The 23,999-nt window shown below is 44.5% G+C and overlaps 1 protein-coding gene across 1 annotated transcript; it reads right to left on the bottom strand.

Moving 5' to 3' along the window:
• Positions 1–1,378: 1,378 nt before the first annotated feature.
• CCNDBP1 (cyclin D1 binding protein 1) lies at positions 1,379–23,229 on the bottom strand. Its single transcript, XM_044297674.1, has 11 exons — positions 23,121–23,229; positions 19,770–19,829; positions 15,626–15,705; positions 13,349–13,430; positions 11,653–11,749; positions 11,497–11,570; positions 10,622–10,698; positions 7,243–7,496; positions 4,573–4,633; positions 4,321–4,367; positions 1,379–2,017 (listed from the first exon to the last, which is right to left on the bottom strand). The coding sequence occupies exons 1-11, from the start codon at positions 23,176–23,178 to the stop codon at positions 1,909–1,911; spliced, it is 999 nt and encodes a 332-aa protein (XP_044153609.1). The 5' UTR covers positions 23,179–23,229; the 3' UTR covers positions 1,379–1,908.
• Positions 23,230–23,999: the final 770 nt, after the last annotated feature.

The raw sequence follows: 23,999 nt of genomic DNA, 5'->3' as shown, positions 1-23,999 counted from the left end.
TAGGTGGGGGTTTCAGAAGTCACACCCCCAATGATCATTACGTGATTGAATAACTATGGTCTGAAGCATCTTTAATATGCTGAAAAATGTATTTAAGGGGGATTCCCATCTTAGACATTTCTGTTATATTCTGTGGATAAACATCTGATAGATGTGGTCCCACCTCTGGATCTCCAGAACAAAGGTCTATTGACCCCTGTCCCAGATCTGCTGTGAGTGGCATTAGGAGTAACTCTACAGTTTATTTGCATGCCATTTTGTGTGTTAGTGGACCATTTTGCATATAGCTTAGCTCTTCAATAATAAGTATTAGGAAATGGCATTTATAGCAAAATCTTACTGTATCCATAATGGCAAATATGTTCCATGTGTGCGTCATGTGAAGATCCTGAGTCATAGGAACGCTCTGTACAAAACAGAAAGGCTCCGTCGCGTCTAGAGCCGCTCCCCCACAGACTACATCGTGTCTAGCGTGCCCCCTCCCCCATCACAGACTCTGTTTCATCTAGTGCAGCGAGGTGGATGAAATAGGATTCAGAGAATGCTAAAAAGATTTAATTATTTTTTATTTTTTTAAAGATAACGCCTGTGTCTTGCGCCATCCCCCACTTCCTGGCTGGCTGTGTGAGGGCTCTTTCACACAAGCGGGTGCCGTGCGGGTAATCCGCTGCGTGAAAGAGAGCCAAGCCCCGCACTGGACAGCAGAGACACGGAGCACTAACATGATTGATAATGCTCCGTGTCTCTGTGACCTTTTTACTACAAAATCATGGTGACAACTTTATCTCACTGTGATTTTTGTAGTAAAAAGATCACAGAGAGGCACGGAGCATTATCAATCACGTTACTGCTCCGTGTCTCCGCTGTCCAGTGCGGGGCTTGGCTCTCTTTCATGCAGCGGATTACCCGCACGGCATCCACTCGTGTGAAAGAGCCTTGAGATGTCCGTGTGCGGTCCATTCTCCCAAACAGAAACCTAAGGGACCCCATTATAGCCAATAGGATCTCTTAGGCTCTGTTATTGTGGGTTATGTGCCGTGCAGAGGAAATACATAACAGAGCAGAAAAACGGAAATAAATAGCGCTGATGTGAAAGCGTCCCGAGGCTAAATTTGCTAAATTACCAGTGGAAAGGAAACGTTGAGCGAATAGTCTGATCATGCAATATTTCAACCGATTCTACTGCAGTTTGATTGTCATGTCGACACATTCCTACGGGTGTCACCTGCCATCTATCCAGCTGTTTGGTCACATTATACGGATATAATCTTATATTAGTAAGTTTCTCCAATAAGACACAAAAGATGAGAAGGTTTTCTCTCTCTAAGGATCTGATGAACACAACAAGATGGCAATGAGAATTTCAGCTACACAGGTCCAGATATTAAAGCCGAGCTTTATTGACACCTGTTTCTACAATAAGAAATATGAGGCTTCCATCCACGGCACCAGACGTTACCCTACAAACCCTGCACTAAATGACGGGCTGGAAACAGTAGCAGTTTCTCCTGACAACTGGGCTCTCATGAGGACGTGGTGCCTGGGGAGCATCGCAAATCATCCGGAGGAGAAGAGAACACAAAATAAAGCTAGATAAATAATTTTATTTCAGCATGATACAGCGGGCCTGCCTGATAGTTCCCTTAAAGTGCTCCGGGCATGTGAGCTATAGCCTATAGGTATACACAAGCTGCCCCGCTTGGTCTTCAAGCGGTTGATGTCTCCTGATACATGAGACAATCGATGAAGATGAGGAAGCTTTTTCGATATGGAAATAAACAGGTCTGTTTGCACGTGAGAAGTCATAAAACATCCTAGATCTTCCTGCTCCTCAGTCCCATTTCCTTACTTTACTTGGAGGCGACAATGACGTGCATGATCTTATTCCAGCATTGATGTGCGCAAATGTCAGAGAGAATCCTGGGTCAGGCCTTTCACTTTGTTCATATTGTGGTCAACGGCGTTGTGGAGGAATTGGACCCAGTTGGATTCTGTGTCAGGGCAAACATGGCTGGCACTGGAAGAAAAATGTATTAAATGGTTAATCAAGGTCAGCAATTTCTGTAAAATATCCTTATGGCACCTCGATGTGCAAGTTCTTCTATTGTGTTGCCTGTGCTAGAAAGACGAAAGCTCAATTTTGAACGGTTTGCCAAGTGGTCCTCTGATAACAATGGGCTGCTACAGGACAGACATTAAACACTTCAAGAGAGCAGTAAATCTGGGAGGGTTGCCTCATCTCAGATATTGATGGCATATCGCTAGGATATGGTGGCCAGAGGTGGGACCTATCTCCAGAACAGGGTTTCCAAAGTGAACTGAGGCCAATCGTGCATGCTTAGCCACCTTCCGTTCACTGCTGCGGAAGTTCTGAAAACAACCGGGTGCTGGCTCAGCCATTTCCGGCAGTCCCATAGAAGTGAATGGAGAGGTGGCTGTGCATGCGCGGTGCACTCTCCGTACACTTCCCTGGGGCTTCTGAAAATAGCCAAGCATCCTCACTTGCCTGTTTTTGGAACTCCTAAAGAAGTGAAAGGAAAGCATACCATGAATGCGCAGTGCGTTCTCCGGTACTTTCGAGGGCCCGTTCTGGAGGTAGAAGCAGGTTGCTATCTGACATTGGTGGCACATCCTAGTAATATGCCGCAAATGTCTGAGATGAGACACCGCTTTAAACTCTGATGTTTAAATAAACAATCATTTTCATGCGATACACATCTTATACTATGATCCACCCCCACCACGAGCACTTTTACCCCCCCAGTTTATCTCCTTGGAAGATGACTGCTGCTGCTCAGCGCGGTGGACCAGAATATTACCTGTCACTAACATTTAACTCCAACTTTTTGCGCCCTTTCAATTAAAGGAGTTCTCTGAGACTTAGGGCTCATGCACACAACTGTATGTATTTTGCAGTCCGTAAAAAACGGATCCGCAAAAAATATGGATGACGTCCGTGTGCATTCTTTATTTTGAGGAATGGAACAGCTGGCCCCTAATAGAACAGTCCTATCCTTGCCCGTGATGCAGACAATTATAGGACATTTTTTTGCGGAACGGACATACGGAAACGGAATGCACATGGAGTCACTTCCGTTTTTTGGCGGACCCAAAAAAACTGAACGGATGACCTGGAAAACCCTTTTAATTAGGAGTAATACCTCACCAGGACGGCACTCTCCAAGCTCTAAGCTTGCGTCATAGTTGATGACATCTGGGACAGTCCTGTCATCTCGTAGCAAATTTCCCACCTGTACACTGAATGCAGAATGCTACGCAGGAGCAGAATTCACACCTTTTCTCTGTCCTCACTGTTGCCAGGCTTGTGTAATCCCGACAGATGCTGTTACCGGCGATGGATGGGACAACAACAAGACCAGACAATAGTAGAGGTATTGATTTAAAGGGCATCTGTCAGCAGATTTGTACCTATAAACCTGGCTGACCTGTTGCATGTGCGCTTGCCAACTGAAGGCATCTGTGTTGGTGCCATGTTCTTATGTCCCCGCATTGCTGAGAAAAATTGTTTTAATATATGGAAATGAGCCTCTTGGAGCCTTGCCATTACTCCTAGAGATGCCTTCAGGTGCCAAACGCACCGGTCAGCCAGTTTCATAGGCACAAATCTGCTGACAGATGCCCTTTAAGTGTCTGCTCTGCATTCATTGTGAAAGCAGAGGAATTGCTGTGTATGTACAGGGGGTGGCAGGCTGTCAATCAATTGCATGGAGGAGGAGCGATTAGCGCTGAAGATCATGAACACAACACCCAGCGGAGACCTCTCTCCTAATCAGCATACAGTGCAGGCAAAGTAGGGACCAAAATTGTAGAGGTACAGGGGGGTGTTTGGACATAATTAGCATGATTTTTAAACTGTGCCTAACCAAATACTCTGTTTAGGGAGTCAAATGTTGGTAACAGGTTCCCTTTAAGTATTTTACGCATTTTACTGGGGATGTGGTAGTGTTAAGTTTTTATATATGGGCACCAGGATAAACACATTTTGTCTCCCTACTGAAGCTTCTCTTTAATTTTAAAGTTAAAGGGGTTTTAGGTCTCTTCCAAGGCCATGTGACGTCACTTTCATCAGTCATATGACCTAGATGCGGCTCCGTCCCATTCAAGTGAATGGGTTGAGCTACAACACCAACACAGCCACTATGCAATGGACGGTGTTGTGCTTGGTTAACAGCGAGAAGGCCACGGCGCTCAACGGAGCCACGCGGTCTCCTCAAACAGCTGATCAGCGGGAGACCCTGAAGTTGGGACCTCGCTGATCTAATATTGACGAGGAGGAGTCAAAAAACATCAAAAAGAGACCTTGTTATTTCAAGCACTTTCTTCAGCACAGAGGATAACTTCGCAGCCTGAAAAATGGAAGAAAGAGAGAGAAAAGAACAAGTCGTAAATAATAGGAGACAAAAAATCCTGTAACTAAAATACACGAGCACAGGGATAAAGGCAGGAACATAGGTGAGAACGCAAGAATGAAAGAGAGAGCAGAGCACAAGGTATTATGTAGGGGCCAATGAGGAGGACTGAAGGCAGGGAGTACAGAAAGCAATGACTTACATTTAGCCGCACTGCCAGCTGGTTCATAGGAGGGTACATGCTAAGGGCCAGTTCGTCCACACTAGCCAAAGGGAGAAGAATATAAAAACAATAAGTGTCCTAATAATTATAAAGGCCCCAGAGGCACCAACACAATTTACATGGGACTGCAAATTTCAAATAAGTTACATATGAAAAAAAATTGTATAAACATTTCACAAATATATGCATTTTCTTTGCTCTTGGAGTCAAAATGATTTTCCCATTTTCAGTGTCAGAACACAATACTGGATTCGCAAACAATACGACCACGCCTTGACTATCAGTGCCAGCCAGACACCCCGGAGAGAAGGATCACTGTATACATTATACTCAAGTGGTGGATATACAGACGTGGACAAAATTGTTGGTACCCTTTGGTCAATGAAAGAAAAAGTCACAATGGTCACAGAAATAACTTTAATCTGACAAAAGTAATAATAAATTAAAATTCTATAAATGTTAACCAATGAAAGTCAGACATTGTTTTTCAACCATGCTTCAACAGAATTATGTAAAAAAATAAACTCATGAAACAGGCATGGACAAAAATGATGGTACCCCTAACTTAATATTTTGTTGCGCAACCTTTTGAGGCAATCACTGCAATCAAACGCTTCCTGTAACTGTCAATGAGACATCTGCACCTCTCAGCAGGTATTTTGGCCCACTCCTCATGAGCAAACTGCTCCAGTTGTGTCCGGTTTGAAGGGTGCCTTTTCCAGACTGCATGTTTCAGCTCCTTCCAAAGATGCTCAATAGGATTGAGGTCAGGGCTCATAGAAGGCCACTTTAGAATAGTCCAATTTTTTCCTCTTAGCCATTCTTGGGTGTTTTTAGCGGTGTGTTTTGGGTCATTGTCCTGTTGCAAGACCCATGACCTGCGACTGAGACCAAGCTTTCTGACACTGGCTAGTACATTTCTCTCTAGAATTCCTTGATAGTCTTGAGATTTCATTGTACCCTGCACAGATTCAAGACACCCTGTGCCAGACGCAGCAAAGCAGCCCCAGAACATAACAGAGCCTCCTCCATGTTTCACAGTAGGGACAGTGTTCTTTTCTTGATATGCTTCATTTTTTCGTCTGTGAACATACAGCTGATGTGCCTTGGCAAAAACTTCGATTTTTGTCTCATCTGTCCACAGGACATTCTCCCAGAAGCTTTGTGGCTTGTCAACATGTAGTTTGGCATATTCCAGTCTTGCTTTTTTATGATTCGTTTTCAACAATGGTGTCCTCCTTGGTCGTCTCCCATGTAGTCCACTTTGGCTCAAACAACGACGGATGGTGCGATCTGACACTGATGTTCCTTGAGCATGAAGTTCACCTTGAATCTCTTTAGAAGTCTTTCTAGGCTCTTTTGTTACCATTCGGATTATCCGTCTCTTAGATTTGTCATCAATTTTCCTCCTGCGGCCACGTCCAGGGAGGTTGGCTACAGTCCCATGGATCTTAAACTTATGAATAATATGTGCAACTGTACTCACAGGAACATCTAGTTGCTTGGAGATGGTCTTATAGCCTTTACCTTTAACATGCTTGTCTATAATTTTCTTTCTGATCTCTTGAGACAGCTCTTTCCTTTGCTTCCTCTGGTCCATGTCGAGTGTGGTACACACCATATCACCAAACAACACAGTGATTACCTGGAGCCATATATATAGGCCCAATGGCTGATTACAAGGTTGTAGACACCTGTGATGCTAATTAGTGGACACACCTTGAATTAACATGTCCCTTTGGTCACATTATGTTCTGTGTTTTCTAGGGGTACCATCATTTTTGTCCATGCCTGTTTCATGAGTTTATTTTTTTACATAATTCTGTTGAAGCATGGTTGAAAAACAATGTCTGACTTTCATTGGTTAACATTTATAGAATTTTAATTTATTATTACTTTTGTCAGATTAAAGTTATTTCTGTGACCATTGTGACTTTTTCTTTCATTGACCAAAGGGTACCAACAATTTTGTCCACGTCTGTATGCTACAGTAAGATAAAAGGGTGAAAACTGATATAAGCGCCCCTCCAAAGCCTTTCCTGAGATTTTGAGGCTAACTTTGTAAAAATAGAAAAAGTAATAAATGCAAAAGAAAAAATGTATAATAATAATAATTAATAATAATAATAAAGGGGTTTCCTGGGTTATGGATACTAATGACCTATCCTTAGGATAAGTAATCAATGTCAGATTGGTGGGAGTCCAGCACCCAGGTCGATCAGTTGCAACAACCACTGGCACCAGCACAGAGGGCAGAGCAGGAAGCACACCTCCGTCCACTGTGTAGTGGCAATGCCCAGTTACTGTAGCCCAGCAATCATTCACTTGAATGGAAATTCTGCTTCCATCTCCGTCCTCTGTGTCAGTTTCAATGTCAGTGGCTGCTGTGAACAGCTGATCAGAGGGGGTACAAGGTGTCGGACCTCCGTCGATATATTAATAACCTATCCTAAGGATAGGTCATCAAAATCTATAGCTCAGAAAACGCCTTTACAAAAAAAAAATATATACTTTAACGGTCCAAACAAGACTGAAATATGAGCAAGAGTTTAAAAAGCATATATATATATATATATATATATATATATTTATTTTAACATATGAGTGTTGTCATTAGACAGTAAATAATATAAAGCGGTCTCTTGATACCTGGGGCTGACCTCCTGGGTAATATCTCCCAGGTCATCTAGCTGTGCCACTTGTTCTGATGTCTCCACCTTGCCGTGGGCCTTTAGGGTACCAAGCACCTTCTTCAGACAAGCTTTAGAAGCCTTCATTAGACCTAAGCAGGGGGCTATAAGTCCGCGATCAGCTTCTGACCAGTATGTGTCCTGGTTACCCCGAGCACCCATATCATCATCGTCTAAGACGTCACTGAAAGGATCGTCTCCCCCTGCCAAAGCCTGCAAAGAGAAGACACCTCATATACTAAGATTAATTAAACAGAATTACATTTTGGTTATCTAGTCTTTTTAGACGCTGAAGATATTTTTGGAATCGTATATTCTATGGGATACACAAGGATACACCTAGGCTGCAATATTTGGTGTAAAAGCCAGATGGCTACAGAGGGGACGTCATGTATATAAAGGAATTTCCTTGCTTAGGTTCTCACGTGTTAGAGTATCTTAATTGTGAAGACATATAGATTGCTGGCAGAATCCTATTGGCTCGTTTGTATTTTTTCAGGCTGTAAGGATAACACCCAGGGTTTTGCTTACTAAAGGCAATCTTCTGCCGTTTGGGGTCAGAAGAGAGAGAGAGACTCAAACACCATCATAAGTCATGTCTTCTCATTCTTTTACCCCTAGACGGAATTTTGAGATTTGGAGCATCATAAACAACATGGTTGGATCCCTTGTTTGGGAATCATACAAAAATCCTACCATGACACGTGATAAGAACGGCTTATACAGAAATGTGTTTGCGTGGGCACAATTAGCAATCACCATCAGGATGCGGCCACCCATGGCTGTTGGCAGACAGGTAAGAAGTTATACATCCCTTACTCCTCTCTTGCTGGATAATTAGAAAGGAGAGAAGAGAAAGAAGTGCTGTGTACACTGTCAGCTGTGGTTGCAAATTCCAGCGCCTAACTGCAGCAGGAAGAGCAGCTCTGAAGCACTAAATGCAGAAATACTGTACAGAGTAAGGCTACTTTCACACTAGCGTTTTTTTTGCGGATCCATCATGGATCGGCAAAAACGCTTCCGTTACAATAATACAACCGCCTGCATCCATCATGAACGGATCCGGTTGTATTATGTCTTCTATAGCTATGACGGATCCGTCTTGAACACCACTGAAAGTCAATGGGGGACGGATCCATTTTCTATTGTGTCAGAGAAAACGGATCCGTCCCCATTGACTTACATTGTGTGTCAGGACGGATCCGTCTTGCTCCACACCACATTGTGGACAGAAAAACGCTGCTTGCAGCGTTATTCTGTCCGCCATAAGAGCGCAACCAAACGGAACAGAATGCATTTGGTACACTCTGTTTCGTTCAGTTCAGTTTTGCCCCATTGACAATGAATGGGGACAAAACTGAAGCGTTTTCTTCAGCTATTGAGATCCTATGAAAGAACTCAATAGCGGAATTGAAAACGCTAATGTGAAAGTCGCCTAAGAGAACAGGAATATTCATGCGTGCATCTAACATTTCACTTTATAAACTTTTTAAGACAACACAGAAGGTTATTACATCAGAGGCACAAAGGATAAATCATTCTCCCCTAGGCAATGACATTCAGCTCTGTCTGATAAAACCCAAAGCAGAAACGTGTTTCCGTTCTACATCTACGAGATAAAAAGTTGTATGACTGAAGCAGGTATTCGGTAAATGCAGGGCTTTTTTTCTGGCGGAACGCACCGGAACGGCGTTCCGCTACCTTTTGACATCGCAGCCTGCCATGCTCCAACATCGCAGGCTGCGATGTATCAGCGGGGAGGGACTGGGAGGAGGAGCTGGGGGCCGGTGCGTTCACTGTGCTCCGGCCCCGTCGCTCCAGTACAATTATAAAATGTGTAATTAAATTAATAATGATTCATGCTGCCCCCTCTGTAGTATAACATTCAATATATCCTACTCACAGGGTTACTGTTATATCGTAATGCAGGCCGGCCGGGCAGACGAGCGGCAGCGTGACTGACTGACGTCACGTGCCTGCTCGGCCTACTTTATGAATGAAGCAGGAGGCGCAGGCACGTGACGTCAGTCAGTCACGCTGCCGCTCATCTGCCCGGCCGGCCTGCAATACGATATAACAGTAGCCCTGTGAGTAGGATATATTGAATGTTATACTACAGAGGGGGCAGCATGAATCATTATTAATTGAATTACACATTTTATGACTGCACAGGAGCGGCAATGGGGGGTCTGTGGATGGCACTGTTATGGGGTGGGGAGGGGTCTGTGGATGGCACTGTTATAGGATGGGGATCTGTGGATGCCATCTACAGATCCCCCATAACAGTGCCATCCACAGATCCTCCACCCCATAACAGTGCCATCCACAGATCCTCCACCCCATAACAGTGCCATCCCCAGATCCCCCATTAACAGTGCCATCCCCAGATCCCGCATTAACAGTGCCATCCCCAGATCCCGCATTAACAGTGCCATCCCCAGATCCCCCATTAACAGTGCCATCCCCAGATCCCCCATTAACAGTGCCATCCCCAGATCCCCCATTAACAGTGCCATCCCCAGATCCCCCATTAACAGTGCCATCCCCAGATCCCCCATTAACAGTGCCATCCCCAGATCCCCCATTAACAGTGCCATCCCCAGATCCCCCATTAACAGTGCCATCCCCAGATCCCCCATTAACAGTGCCATCCCCAGATCCCCCATTAACAGTGCCATCCCCATCTGGGGGGTTTCTTTGCTGGGCTGGACTTTTATAGCCCTCCCAAATTTTACTTGCATCCCTGTTCTCTAAAGGGGCAGTTTTAGGGGGCGGTCCGTTCCACCACCTTTTCTCTGCGAAAAAAAGCCCTGGGTAAATATGTATAGCTATATGCACACACACCCTACGTAAAGATGAATAACAATTAATACAATGCAGTAGAGTACATGCCAGCAGGATCAACCCTATTAACCCAGCCATGATGCCTGGTCGGGCTGGCCCTGCTGTACAGAACTTTCTTTCCCTATTGCAAATATGAAAATTAGGACTTAAGTGCACCAAGGGTGGGCTCTAGCCACTCAGTGCACTTTAGCTCCTCCGCTCTGCTTACCTGGACACTTTCCCTCTACTTGGTTGACATAGTCAGGCATTCAGGTGAAGGAGGAAGTGTTCGGGGAAGAGGAGCTAAGGTGCACCAAATGGCTAAGGCCTGCCCTTGGTGCACTTAAGGCCTAATTTGCTCCTAAATACAGCAACGGATCAAGGGATGAAAAGTACGTTTTTAATCAGCAGGGTCAGTCCTACTAGATATTATAGCTGGTTTGACAGGGTCGATCCTGCTGACAGATGCCCTTTAAACATATCCTATAACTGGTATTGGAGAAAAGCAGACTTACCTCTTCCATCTCTTCTAGCGCATCCTTCACAACGCCCAGATAACCTGATATTATCCCAACTACGGCTGCACGGTTATCTGTGAAGGTAGGATGGAGATGGACAGTTTAACAGGACGTTCCCACTGAGAACCAGGACTATATCTATAGGCTTGAGATCCAACCTGATCATCTGCTGGAATGCAGACGAGCGTGTCCGGATGCGTTCAGTGAAAACTGCGCGATTTCTCAAACAAAGCCATTCAGTTTTGTTTGCGATCGCGTGCAGTTGTTCAGTTTTTTCCGCGCAGGTGCAATTTGTTTTACTGCGTTTTGCACGCGCGTGATAAAAAACGGAATGTTTACAAACGACATCTCTTAGCAACCATCCGTGAAAGATCGCATGCAAGCAAGCAAGTGCGGACGCGATTTTCATGCAGCCCCATTCATTTCTATGGGGCTGGCATTGCGTGAAAAATCGCTTTATACAGAACATGCTGCGATTTTCACGCAACGCAAAAGTGCTGCGTGAAAACAACCGCTCACAGACCCATTGAAATGAATGGGTCCGGATTCCGTGGGGGCGCAATCACACATTGCACACGCAATTGTCCAAGACAATGAAAAACTTCCCCAAAGCCAGCATTTGTGTTAAAACAATAAGCTCCTGTATTCAACCATTTAACCCCCTCCTACATCCAGCGCTCCTTTCATCTCCAGTCTATCTTTACATACCCCACGTGACCGCTGCAGTCAGTCATTGGCCGCAGTGGTATGCGGCAGGGGAGTAAATGGTTAAGTACAGAATTTTGTATTATTGTAACACAAGCCTTGTCCTCGGAGAAGCTTTGTCATTATCTTGGACAATCCCTTTAAGTTAGAGCCATTTGTTGACTTACCTTTAGGGATCTGTGCAAAATTATCACAGGCTTCCCATACGCTGCCTGTGGATACGAGCTGCGCCTGCGACAAACTAAAATGAGATCAATGTGAGGAGAAGGCTCAGTAACCATGGGGGCCAATGGTGACTCCTTACGAAGATGTCAATCACTTACCTCTGAATGCGGGCGCTCAGGATGACATCAAGCAGCTGCATGGTGCCTTCTATCACATCTGCCACCGCTTCTCTCACTGTCTTGCGTAATGTGGTACCTGGGCAAAAATGAAACCTATTCTTAGCATTTTCATAGCAGAAAACATTCGGCCCGTTTTGGGTTCTGTTCGATACCAGCGCATTCCTCGTCCCATCCCATTTTCATGATTCTCACACATTTTCCCATTTCCTTACTAAAATTGCAGCACCTATAGAGATGCCCCGTGTAGGATCACGCACACAACCGTATTTGTTTTGTGGTCCACAAACCGTGGAACCGCAAAACATGGATGCCGACATTATGCGTCCCACACTATTGTAAGAAGGGTGCCACATGGGTCCTTATCTGATCCGCAAAAAAATGCAGATGCGGACAAAATTACAGTCATGTGCATGAGGCCTAAAAATAATAAAGAGAACACGAATAGGCTCCATACTGGGGCTCCACAGCAGCTGCATGGTCTGTTTCTTTTTTATTTGCAACCTCAACATATTTTAAAGGGTTTTCCAGTCAGTCATATGGATGATCTGTCCTCAGTACGAGTTCAGTGGGGGTCCGACACCTTCACTGAGCAGTTGTGTCTACTGTGTAGTGGATGTGATGGCATCCATTCCCTGGTTAGTCGTCACCACCGCAGGCTGAAAACGGATTATTGGTGGGGGTGCCAGGTGTCGAACCCTTACAAATCCGATGACCTTACCTGAGCTGCTATTAACAACATTTAGAGCTGTGCAGTACAGTAGCCAAAAGACTGGACAGACTCATCAGCTTCTATAAGAGAATGTCGAGGGCATACTTTGTGACCTGTACAGAGATCATTGTACTGGGAGAGGGAGAAGATCAGCTGTGACCATTATGAATGGCAGAAAGAGGTGTTCTCTTTCATTGCAATCCTGCCTATTATGATAAGGAGATGACTGCTACAGAAGGGTTAGCATAATTGTATGCTTAGTGGCCAGTGTGAAAAGTGCAAGACTGGGTAGGCCAAAAATGGCAGCGGGTAAATATAGATGCACATCTAATCAGAACGCTGATTTCGGCATTTCTAGGGACATATTGAATTTTTTTCGCCACATAAGAGTCCAAAGTGGGGGACAAATGTCACTGCGTCTTATATGGGGCGAATACCAATGAGCGCTTCCATTACAGAAACGCTCATTAGTACCGGAGGACCGTGAAGCGGTGAATGCAGCGCTCCCCGGGCTCTGTACTCACCGCTTGTCCTCGCGCCAGATCACAGCCGACGGCAGGAAGAAGAGAGGGGGCTGGAGGTAAGAGCTGCAGCGTCCAGAGCAGCAGAGGCAAGTGGAGTTTATATTTTATGTGATCTGTGGCTGGGGGCTGAATAAAAGAGATATGAGGCATGGGGCTGATATGAGGCATGGGGCTGATATGAGGCATGGGGCTGATATGAGGCATGGGGCTGATATGAGGCATGGGGCTGATATGAGGCATGGGGGCCGTAATTAAATTGGAGCTCTTATCTGAGGGTCTTATTAACATTGGGGGGGTCTGACTGGGGTTGTGAACTGAGGTCTGATTAACATTGGGGGTCTGATCTGAGGTCTAATGAAATTTTTTTTTTTTCTTATTGTCCTCCTCTAAAACCTAGGTGCCTCTTATAGGGCGAAAAAGGTGGTAATCCTCGACTGCTCACCTTGCTCTTTTGGGAGAGAATAATACAAAGTGGAAGCTGCCAGAATAGCATTGAGAAGCCCGTCACTTAGCTTCTGACAGTCCTGTGACAAAAGGAAAAAGTATTACTTACAAATCTACTAATAATAATTACAGTGAAATGTGTCCTACCCGGAGACCTCACAGCATTGCACCCTTCAAAGGGAACCAGGAAGCACCACTGGGACCTCTGCCATTCAGCAGTTTGAGAAGGCACCAGCTCTTCCTAGGCCAGTGATGTCATGTACATTGGTTCCATGGCCTAGGCGGAGGTCAGCCCCATTGAAGTGAATGGAGCAGAACTGCAATACCAAGCACAGGCACTACACAATATGTGGCGCTGTGCTTGGTGAGCAAGGAGAAGGCCGCGGAACTCACCGGAGCACCACTGCCTTCTCAAACAGCTGATTAGCGGAGGTCTCAGGTGTCAGACTCCTACCGATCACCTATCCAGAGGATATGTCATCAGTATAAAAGCCTCGGAAAACCCCTTTAATGGCAGCACAATGTTAGTAAAATGTACGCTGTACACAACAATAATGCCACCTGCAAGTATCACACTGATGGAGGGCACAATCTTTCACACCACTGATCGCTCATCAGTGGTCTAAGAAACTGCTTTTGTGCAAATGAGCCTATAACCCACATAATACAATTAAGTTTTACATTTTCATTTACTAGTATTTTATGGTTTAAAGGGGCTGTCCCACAAAAAATATTCAACTTTTTTTTAAACCAGCTCCTGGATCTGAATACTTTTGTGATTGCATGTAATTAAAAATTTAGTATAGCCAGTGAGTTATTCAATAAAATGTATCTGTATAGCGCCACCTGCTGTCTGTTCTCTTCCTTATTACTTGTCCCACTGAAATGCTTGTACCAGCCCAATCTTCTGTTAAAAGCTGTGGCGGTTACAGGGAGAGAACTGCAGCAGAAAGGACATGCTCCCTGAGCTGCGATAGGGAAGGAGCTGCAGCAGAAAGGACATGTCCCCCTGAGGTGCAGCAGAAAGGACAGCCCTTTCAAGAGAGTTGAAGCAGAACATTTGGACAATGAATGGGGAGATCTCGGGATCCATGTGAGGTACAGGGCTGGTTGATGTCCGGTTTTACACCAATCATAGCATAACCCTTTTGAGTGTCCCAATTCAGAGCACATATTAAAAGGGTGGCCTCGGATGTGGTAAATTTTTCTACCGCAAATTTGGCCACAGCTGCAAAAATCTATATGCGTTACATGCAGATTATGATGCAAATTTGCCACAGACTTTTGGGGCAAATCGTGGAACAAAAACGTGCTACATGAGAATCCATACCAACCCTCCAGCAACTCTCTCTCCCTGCAACACAGCAGCCAATCCGCAGAAGTCAAACCAGTCAGCTGTACAAATTCCTCACAACCTCGGACAGACTTCGAGCTGCGGTTACCACTAATTGCCAGGCCTCTCCTGCGGCTCGGAGGTACACATGCGATAGCTCCCTTCAAGTCCCAGGAAAAGCATGAAATCTACAAACTGCAAACAGCACATGGATGCAATCTGTATGCTGTCCACATCCATGCGGCCGGCCCGCAAATTATTGGACCTCACAGATTTTTGTCCGTTTTGTCTTTTGCAGAGACAAAAATAGGCTTTTTTTTACAATGGGTCGCGCAAAAATTGCAGGATGCACACTGACCGCATCCGTATTTTGCGGATCCCCGATTTGCAGACCGCAATATGCATATGGTCGTGGACCCCCGCTGGTCAGCTGATTGAGAAGGCACCGGCGCTGTCGCCTTCTCACAGTTTACCAAGCACTGTGCCGTACATTGTATAGCGGTTGTGCTTGGTATCGCGCTCAGCCTCATTCACTTATATGGAGCTGAGCTGCTCCTAGGCCACGTGACCGATGAACATGTCGTCACTGGCCTAGGGAAAGTTGTGAGAAGGCATCGGCGCGCGCAGGAGCGCTGGTGCCTTCTCAAACAGCTGATCGGCGGGGGTCCTGGATGTCAGACCTCCACTGATCAGGTACTGATGACCCATGAGTAAAATCTCAGAAAGCCCCTTTAATTGTAACATCTGTAATTGCTATAGGATGCCAATTACATTCTGGCGCCAAAATAAAAGCTGACGTTATTAACTGGGTGGCAAAAGAACAAAGAAATCTACTGCCCAAAAAAGCTTCATGGTTGAAAACTTGATTAGATAAGTGGTGACAGAAGCCAGAACCCACCATTACCGACCAGAAATCAATGGCACTTCCACCAGTGGACTCACCTCTTCTGATGGCAACGGGGGCTTGGAGTAAGCCAGGCTGATTTTGGTGGCTTCCTGAGAAGTGGCTTTAAAGGCTTGTTCTATAAAGAAGCGGCACATTTATAAGGGTTTGATATAAAGCATACAATTCTCAATAAAATTTATGAGAAAATGTGTAAAATGAGATGAAGTCTGTGTAAAGGGCCATGAAGATTACAGACATCCTGGGTCTATCTTTGTCCTGCAGGTCGGGCCACCGCCCTTCATCTTGAGCCCCCTCCTTCATGTAGATGCCAGAAGAGGCTTTATATCTGACAACTCCATTCCCATGATCACGTTTATTCCATTTTTTTAATAAAAACTCTACGTTACTAAACCTGCCCTTTTTATTTTAAACTGTCCATGTGGAGCAAGCAGAGCAGCTTACATTACAGGGTGTCTGCTATAGGACAGAGCCCTCTAAGGCTGGCTTCAGACAAACGTGTGTGTGGTCCGAAAAACGTGGTCCATGTGACGGCTGCATTTCCCGTAAAACCATGGCTCACTTGACCTGAAACCACTGAACTGTGCTCACATGAGGCAGTTGGTTAGTCAAGCCGAAGTCGGTCTGTCTGGGTGGTCTGTCTGAAACTGTCTAACGGAGGCACCTACAAGACACCCCAGGAGGACACAGTAGGAGCACTCGTATTCTCTGTATGGTCCCTATTAAAGGGACTGATCATCCAGAGGGTAAGGCATGCTATATGTATGTTGCCTGTCTCCAAGAACTAAAGCAAGCCAAGGATGCTCAATGTGACTTACCTTTAGTCACCATCATGCACTGACACAGTTTTGGTGATCGCGGGGTGCCGATATGTGTAAAGGCCGGCTGGGATCTGGCGTAGCCCCCAAGCCAGCTTAGAGTATTTTCCAGCAGGCTGCACCTCTCTAGCGCAGCCTGCTGGTCAATGTTAGTAAAGCATTCACATTAAAATGCACTATTAAAAGCAATCAAAAGATTGCCTGTTATAGTCCCCTTGTAGTGGTAAAAAAAACACCTTTTCTGTGAAAAAAATAGCAAAAAAAAAAATCTTCCCAATATGTTTGGTATTGCCGCGTCCGTAACAAAACGCACTACATAAATATCATGTAAACTATTCTCTACATTGAACACTGTAAAAAGAAAAAAAATTACATAATTGATCATTTATTCTTAGTTGCCACTGAAAAAAAAAAAGAACTTAATAGGGGTATTCCGGTAAAGTAACTTACTTTTTGAAAAACTGCAAGCTGTGACCCCACCAGAACCCATACCTGTACATATAACCAGAGCTTCAATTTACCCTGCACTCCATTTGTCTAGCTTCTATGTGAACATGATCTTCCCTCACAAAACTTCAAAGACTACAATCCCCCCAATCCCTAGCTTTCCTGCTGTGAGTGTTGCTGTTTACTGATTGGCTGCCTGATATACAGTCCGGTCACGCCCCCTCTACTCAGTAATCAGCAGCACAATGACACGCCCTTTGTTTCACAAGACAATTAGCTAGAGAATTGATAGCAGCACACTGAGCATGCCCGACCTAACTACAGGTCGATGCCATGGTAATGTATGAGGAAACACAGGAGGTAGCAGAGGAAGAAAACTACTGAACGGTAAATATGTGAAATATACATTATATTAGGTGATTGATGATGAATTAGTCTACAACATAAGTTATATTTATGGCAACCGGAATACAAGCCATCAAAAGGCGTAATTTACTCCAAAATGATGCCTATAAAAACTACAAGTCAGCCCGCAAAATCAAGCCTCACACAACTCCATAGAAAGAGAAATAAAAAAGTTATAGGTCTTGGGATGCAGCGATGCAAAAAGATTTTCTTCCTTTTAAAAAAAAAGAGGTTTTATTCCACAAAAGTAGTAAAACGTAAAAAAATAAAAATATATGTATTTGGTATCACTGTAATCGTACTGACCCAGAGTATAAAGATATTATGTTATTTATTTATACCGAAAAATGAACGCCGTAAAATTTTTACGTAAAAACTCAGTGGCAGTATTGCTGTTATTTCCTATATCTCTCCCAGAAACAGTTAATAAAAGTTAATCAGAAAGTTATGTGTACCCCAAAATGCCGCCATTAAAAACTACAACTTGTCCCGCAAAAAAACAAGCCCTCATACAGCTATATAGACGGAAAAATAAAAAAAAGTTATAGACGACGATGTTATAGACGAGGGTTTTTATACGTGTGTATTTTTATTTTATTTTTAACACAGTGTGTTCCAATGGATCTACATTGGTAAAGTCTTTAGCCCAACAACGGGTTGAATTTAAAAATGTGTGTTCTGTATTTGCACAGCGCGCACGTGTCCCTTTTTTTTTTTTTTTAATCATCCCAATTTCAGCAACATAAAACTGCAAAAGAAAAAAAAAAAAAGAAAAAAACTGTCCCAATTTCAGCAACATAAAACTGCAAAAGAAAAAAAAAAAAAAAACTGTTAGGCCTCTTTCACACGGGCGAGATTTCCGCTCGGGTGCAATGCGTGAGGTGAACGCATTGCACCTGCACTGAATCCTGACCCATTCATTTCTATGGGGCTGTGCACATGAGCAGGCCCCATAGAAATGAATGGGGTCTCGTGAAAATCGCAAGCATCCGCAAGCAAGTACGGATGCGGTGCCATTTTCACGCACGGTTGCTAGGAGACGATCGGGATGGGGACCTGATCATTATTATTTTCCCTTATAACATGGTTATAAGGGAAAATAATAGCATTCTGAATACAGAATGCATAGTACAATAGCGCTGGAGGGGTTAAAAAAAAAAAAATATTTAACTCACCTTAATCCACTTGTTTGTGTAGCCGACTTCTCTTCTGTCTTCTTTTGTGAGGAATAGGACCTTTGATGACGTCACTGCGTTCATCACATGGTCCATCACATGATCCATCACCATGGTGATGGATCATGTGATGAGCGTAGTGATGTCATCAAAGGTCCTTTTCCTCACAGAACAAGACAGAAGAGAAGCCGGGCTGCGCGAGCAAGTGGATTAAGGCGAGTTAAATGTTTTTATTTTATTTTTTAACCCCTCCAGCCCTATTGTACTATGCATTCTGTATTAAGAATGCTATTATTTTCCCTTATAACCGTGTTATAAGGGGAAATAATACAATCTACACTACAACTAACCCAAACCCGAACTTTTGTGAAGAAGTTCGGGTCTGGGTACCACAGTCAGTTTTTTATCACGCGCGTGCAAAACACATTGCACCCGCGCACTAAAAACTGAACATCGGAACGCAATCGCAGTCAAAACTGACTGCAATTGCATTCCTACTCGCGCGGGTTTGCCGCAATGCACCGGGACGCATCCGGACAGGCTCGTCTGCAAGGGGCCTTTACAGAGGACCTGTCACCTCTCCTGACATGTCTGCTTTAGTAACTAGTTGCATTCCCCCTGTAATAAGAATTCCGGAGCATCTCTTCTTAGGCTCCATTCACACATCCGTAACGTGTTTTGCAGATCCGCAAAACACGGACGTCGGCACTAATAGAATATGCCTATTCTTGTATGCAATTGCGGACAAGAATAGGTCATGTTCTATTTTTTTTTTCAGGAACGGAAACGGATGGGTCCGCAATTCTGTTCCGCATGAAATTGCGGACGTGTGAATGGGGCCTTAAAGACTCTATTATTACTGCTAGTTGAAAAATGCATTGCTAGCAGTCTGCTGCAATAAAGATCCAGCTGGGTGTTACCAGTTGGGGGTGTGTCCCTGCACAGTCTGACACTGGCAGCACTGAGTGATTAGTGTCAGACTGTACTGGGACTGCTAGCAATTCATTCATAACTTCAAGCAGAAATAATGCCCAGGCACCTCATACAGATTATACTTACACCCACGTCGCTCCTGATCTTCGCACGGAGGCGGCGGCGGCCTGCTATTAGCTTACATGCTAGGGAGGCTCGTCCCTGTCGTGGCCTGCTATTGGCTACGCGGGTGCTTGGGACCGGGTAAGTATATTGTATACGAGGTGCCCAGGCATTGGGGGGCGGAGGGGGGTCATTATAGGGGTTGGATAACCCCTTTAAAAAATATATATACAACGGGAAACACAATATGGAAACCATTGTTTTTACATTATTTTTTTTTGCATCTTTTACATGCTCCTCACCCAATGTATTCCAGAAGAATGCAGGATTAAAGTTATTGTTACTTTCCTTGGATTCTCCATCTGTAAAACACAAACAGGACACGACAGATGAGTATATACAGATGACGGACCCCCACGGGCAGATTTACCATTGAGACAGCACCCTGGTCCTTCTCCCACGTGGCACTGCTGAGGATTTCTGCCACCTTGCCCCCAAAAAACAAGAGTAGAAGTGGTAACAGAGGGCACAGCGGCCTGAGTACTGAGATGGTAAGCACTCCTAAATATTTCCTTAGGGGGTGTCCCCCTTTTTCTACTAGGATCGTATGGTATAATGAATCTCCCAAAAACAACGTAAAAAAAGACTGCTCCACTCCAGTCACTTCTGTGGGACTGCTTAAATAACCGAGCACTGTGCTCAGCAGTCCCACAGAAGTGACTGGAGGGCTCGCATGCGCAGGGGACTCGGAGACCCCGCTTTCATCATTGGAGCGGGTACCAGCCATGATATATTTGTCTAATGCAGGGATGGACAACCTGCGGCTCTCCAGCTGTTGTAAAACTACAATTCCCACCATGCCCTGCTGTAGGCAGTCTGGGCATGCTGGGAGTTGTAGTTTTGCAACAGCTGGAGAGCCGCAGGTTGGCCATCCCTGATCTAATGGATAGGTGATAATTGTTGTTTATGAGACAACCCCTTCGCGACTCCCAGGTCTTTAAAGAGAGCACACCCTCCGGAGCAAACACAGCACCATAGCTACCAGGTGTCTCTAATCGGCGGTAATGCCGATCGCGGACATTTAACCTCTCAAATACCATGGTCAAATGTGATCACGGCATCTGAGAGGCCAAAAACCGGGAAGCGCATGCTTGCCAGGCAGGAAAGCCTCCGCCTGGCTGAGATCAGGGAATATGTTCTATTGCAGTAATAAACCAGAGGCTATGGCTACTTTCACACTTGTGGCAGAGTGATCCGGCAAGCAGTTCCATCTGCACGCAAGCGGACAGAATTTGCATCCAGATCCGTCTTACAAATACATTGCAAGAACGGATCCGGCTCTCCGGATGTCATCTGGAGAAACGGATCCGTTATATATATTTTTTCACATTTTTACGGGTCTGTGTCAATGCCGGAAGGACAGATCCGGCATTGCGGTATTTTGAATACTAATACACTTGAATGTAAATTAAAGGGACACTGACAGGGCCAATAAGCATATTGAGGTCTATATATGTCACTACAGGTCTTATACAGGGTATTACAATCATCTAAGTATCCCCCCTGTCCACATTATACAAACAGTAAACTTTAAGTTTTATAACCTGCTCCAACGGTCTGCAATCTGCACAAGGGGCGGTGTTTCACTTCTCTTGCGCCCAGCCAGCCTCCCCCAACTGCCGCTTTGAAGCGCTGCCCAGCTCATGAATATTCAGTTTGCTGGGCGGCTTCTGCGGTCCCCGCTCTGAAGCGCTTCGCTTAACAGTGCCCGGCGCATGCGCCCGGATCTTGTGAAGTCCGGTACAGTAAGCGCCGCCCAGCTCATCAATATTCACTTCGCTGGGCGGCGCTTACTGTCCCCGACTTCACAAGATCCGGCGCATGCGCAGGGCACTGTTCAGAGCGGGGACCGCAGAAGCCGCCCAGCAAACTGAATATTCATGAGCTGGGTGGCGCTTTAAAGCGACAGTTGGGGAGGCTGGCTGGGCGCAAGAGAAGTGAAACGCCGCCCCTTGGGCAGATTGCAGACCTTGGAGCAGGTTATAAAACTTAAAGTTTACTGTTTGTATAATGTGGACAGGGGGGATACTTATATGATTGTAATACCCATTATAAGACCTGTAGTGACATATATAGACCTCAATATGCTTATTGGCCCTGTCAGTGTCCCTTTAATGCCCGATATGCTGCGGTATTTCCTCCGTCCAAAACGCTGTTCATTGACTGAACTGAAGACATCCTGATGCATCCTGAACTGATTACTCTCCATTCAGAATGCATGGGGATATGCCTGATCAGTTCTTTTCCGGTATTGAGCCCCTAGGACGGAACTCAATGCCGGAAAAGAAAACCGTTAGTGTGAAAGTGCCCTATACTAGGTTTGTAGGCTTATTACTTGTATTTAACAATTCAGGCCTGCAGGTGGCAGCACTGCATTGGAATATACAGATTCTTGTACAGTATATTGTAATAGACAGAATTCCATTACTTTATACAAATGGTAATCTAATGATTGCATGTTGGAGTCCACTTGAGGGCCTAAGAAAAAAAATAATAAGTAAAAAAAAAAAAATTACATTTAAATATAAAAAAAAAATATATATATATATATATATATATATATATATATATTTATATACATATATATATATATATATATAAAAATTTGAATCAACCCTTTCTCCAAAATAAAAAAAACAATAAAAAAATAATTATAGGCATCGCCATAAAATATAAAAAAATAATTATCCCATATGGTGAACGGCGTAACTAAATGGACGATTCAGCGCTTTTTCATCACGTCACCTCCCACACGAAATTGAAAAAAAAATCACATACTCATACACACCCAAAATGGTATCAGTACTACAGATCGTCCTGCAAAAAATGAGCTCCCACTTATCTCCGTAGACACAACTATAAAAAAGTTATGGGCGTCAGAACATGCCAATGAAAAGGAAAAAAAAAATTCAAATTTTTTTTATTTTTTCCAGTATTAAACCACAAGAAAAACTATACAAATATGGTATCGCCGTAATCGTCCTGACCTGTAGAATGGAGGGAACAGGTGGGTTTTACTGCGTTGGGAATGCTGTAAAAACAAAACCCATAAAACTATGGTGGAACTGCGTTTTTTCCAATTCCACCACACTTGGAATTTATGGCGCGGGGAATAAAAAAAATGGAACACAAAAACGGAAAATCACCATGTCAGAAAGGGGTTAATAAATGAAAGACTCCATCCACAAAGCACAGTTGAGAGAGGTATCAAGATCTCTGCTTGCAGTCACAGAATAAGAACCTTCATCTTTTAGTCCTAGGCTGCACTGTCTGCATATAAGACCACACTGCTCTGAAGCACAGCAAGCAGAGATCTTGGAAGCCACAAGGTATAGAATGGAAAGTATACCGTCATTATAAAGAATAGCATTTATCTGCTGAAACCGTCTACATAAAACATTATTAATAATGTAATATAGGTCCTTATAGCAAATACATTAGTAACAGATAACGATGATGGGCACTCTATGCACTGGATATGACAGTAGTTGTTATTAAACGCAGCCGAAACCGCGTCATGTGACTGGCACACATGCACCGCCCCGCCATGTCTCATACATGGACGGAGTAAAGCGGGAGGACTACGGACTCGCCTCGCAGTTTCTCCTGTATAGCGCGAAGATTCTCCAGCAATTTCCGCAGCGGCTCCATATCGGCCCGGAACTATAAGGCACCTGTCACAGGCACCTAGGGAAGGGTTTGACTGTAACACCCAGATAACGCTACCATAGAGCGGCGCAGACGAGGCGGTAACCATAGAGACGCTGTTGGGAAAAAAAAAAAAAGATTTGCACCGCCCTCACCCTGTGGAGGACTGAAAACCGTGTCATTTATTCAATGGCATAGGGACATTCTGCCCACTTTACCCTGGCTCCCTTGGTCTCAGAGTGATGCCATAGCACTGCCCTTCTTGTGCCCTGGTGGAGAACGTCGTGTGAATGATGAGGCTGAGTTACATACCTGCATACCTTCCAACTTTTTGGATGGTCACAGACGGACCCTTATGGTTCAATGTGCAAAAGATCAATTTTCCTGCTTATCTGAACATTTCTATCGTTTGTTTTTGTTTTTACACAATAGCGCCATATTTTGAATCTGAATATAGAAATTTCAATTGCATCAACTAATAAAATAATATACAAGGAGTGCTCTATAGGGTTGCCACCCAGGCGGTATTTTAGTGGCCCTGCCAATGCCGGTAATTTTTTTCCTGGTATTTTCCTATAAGGACTGTTACTAATGAGTAGGGATGAGCGAACTCGAACTGTATAGTTCGGGTTCGTACCGAATTTTGGGGTGTCCGTGACACGGACCCGAACCCGGACATTTTCGTAAAAGTCCGGGTTCGGGTTCGGTGTTCGTCGCTTTCTTGGCGCTTTTGTGACGCTTTCTTGGCGCTTTTTGAAAGGCTGCAAAGCAGCCAATCAACAAGCGTCATACTACTTGCCCCAAGAGGCCATCACAGCCATGCC

Source organism: Bufo gargarizans, chromosome 6, assembly GCF_014858855.1.
Source record: "Bufo gargarizans isolate SCDJY-AF-19 chromosome 6, ASM1485885v1, whole genome shotgun sequence".
Classification (NCBI taxonomy): Eukaryota; Metazoa; Chordata; class Amphibia; order Anura; family Bufonidae; genus Bufo; species Bufo gargarizans.
Note: the sequence above shows the minus strand (reverse complement) of the source record. Positions and strands in the feature narration are given on the sequence as shown.

Bases quoted from the DNA above. Each gene is read 5' to 3' on its own strand.
- CCNDBP1 (XM_044297674.1), bottom strand. From the start codon at position 23,178: ATGGAGCCGCTGCGGAAATTGCTGGAGAATCTTCGCGCTATACAGGAG. The intron at 19,830-23,120 runs GCGAGTCCGTAG...TGTGTTTTACAG, and splicing joins TATACAGGAGAAACTGCGAG to ATGGAGAATCCAAGGAAAGT. The intron at 11,750-13,348 runs GTGAGCAGTCGA...ATTTTTGCCCAG, and splicing joins TTCTCTCCCAAAAGAGCAAG to GTACCACATTACGCAAGACA.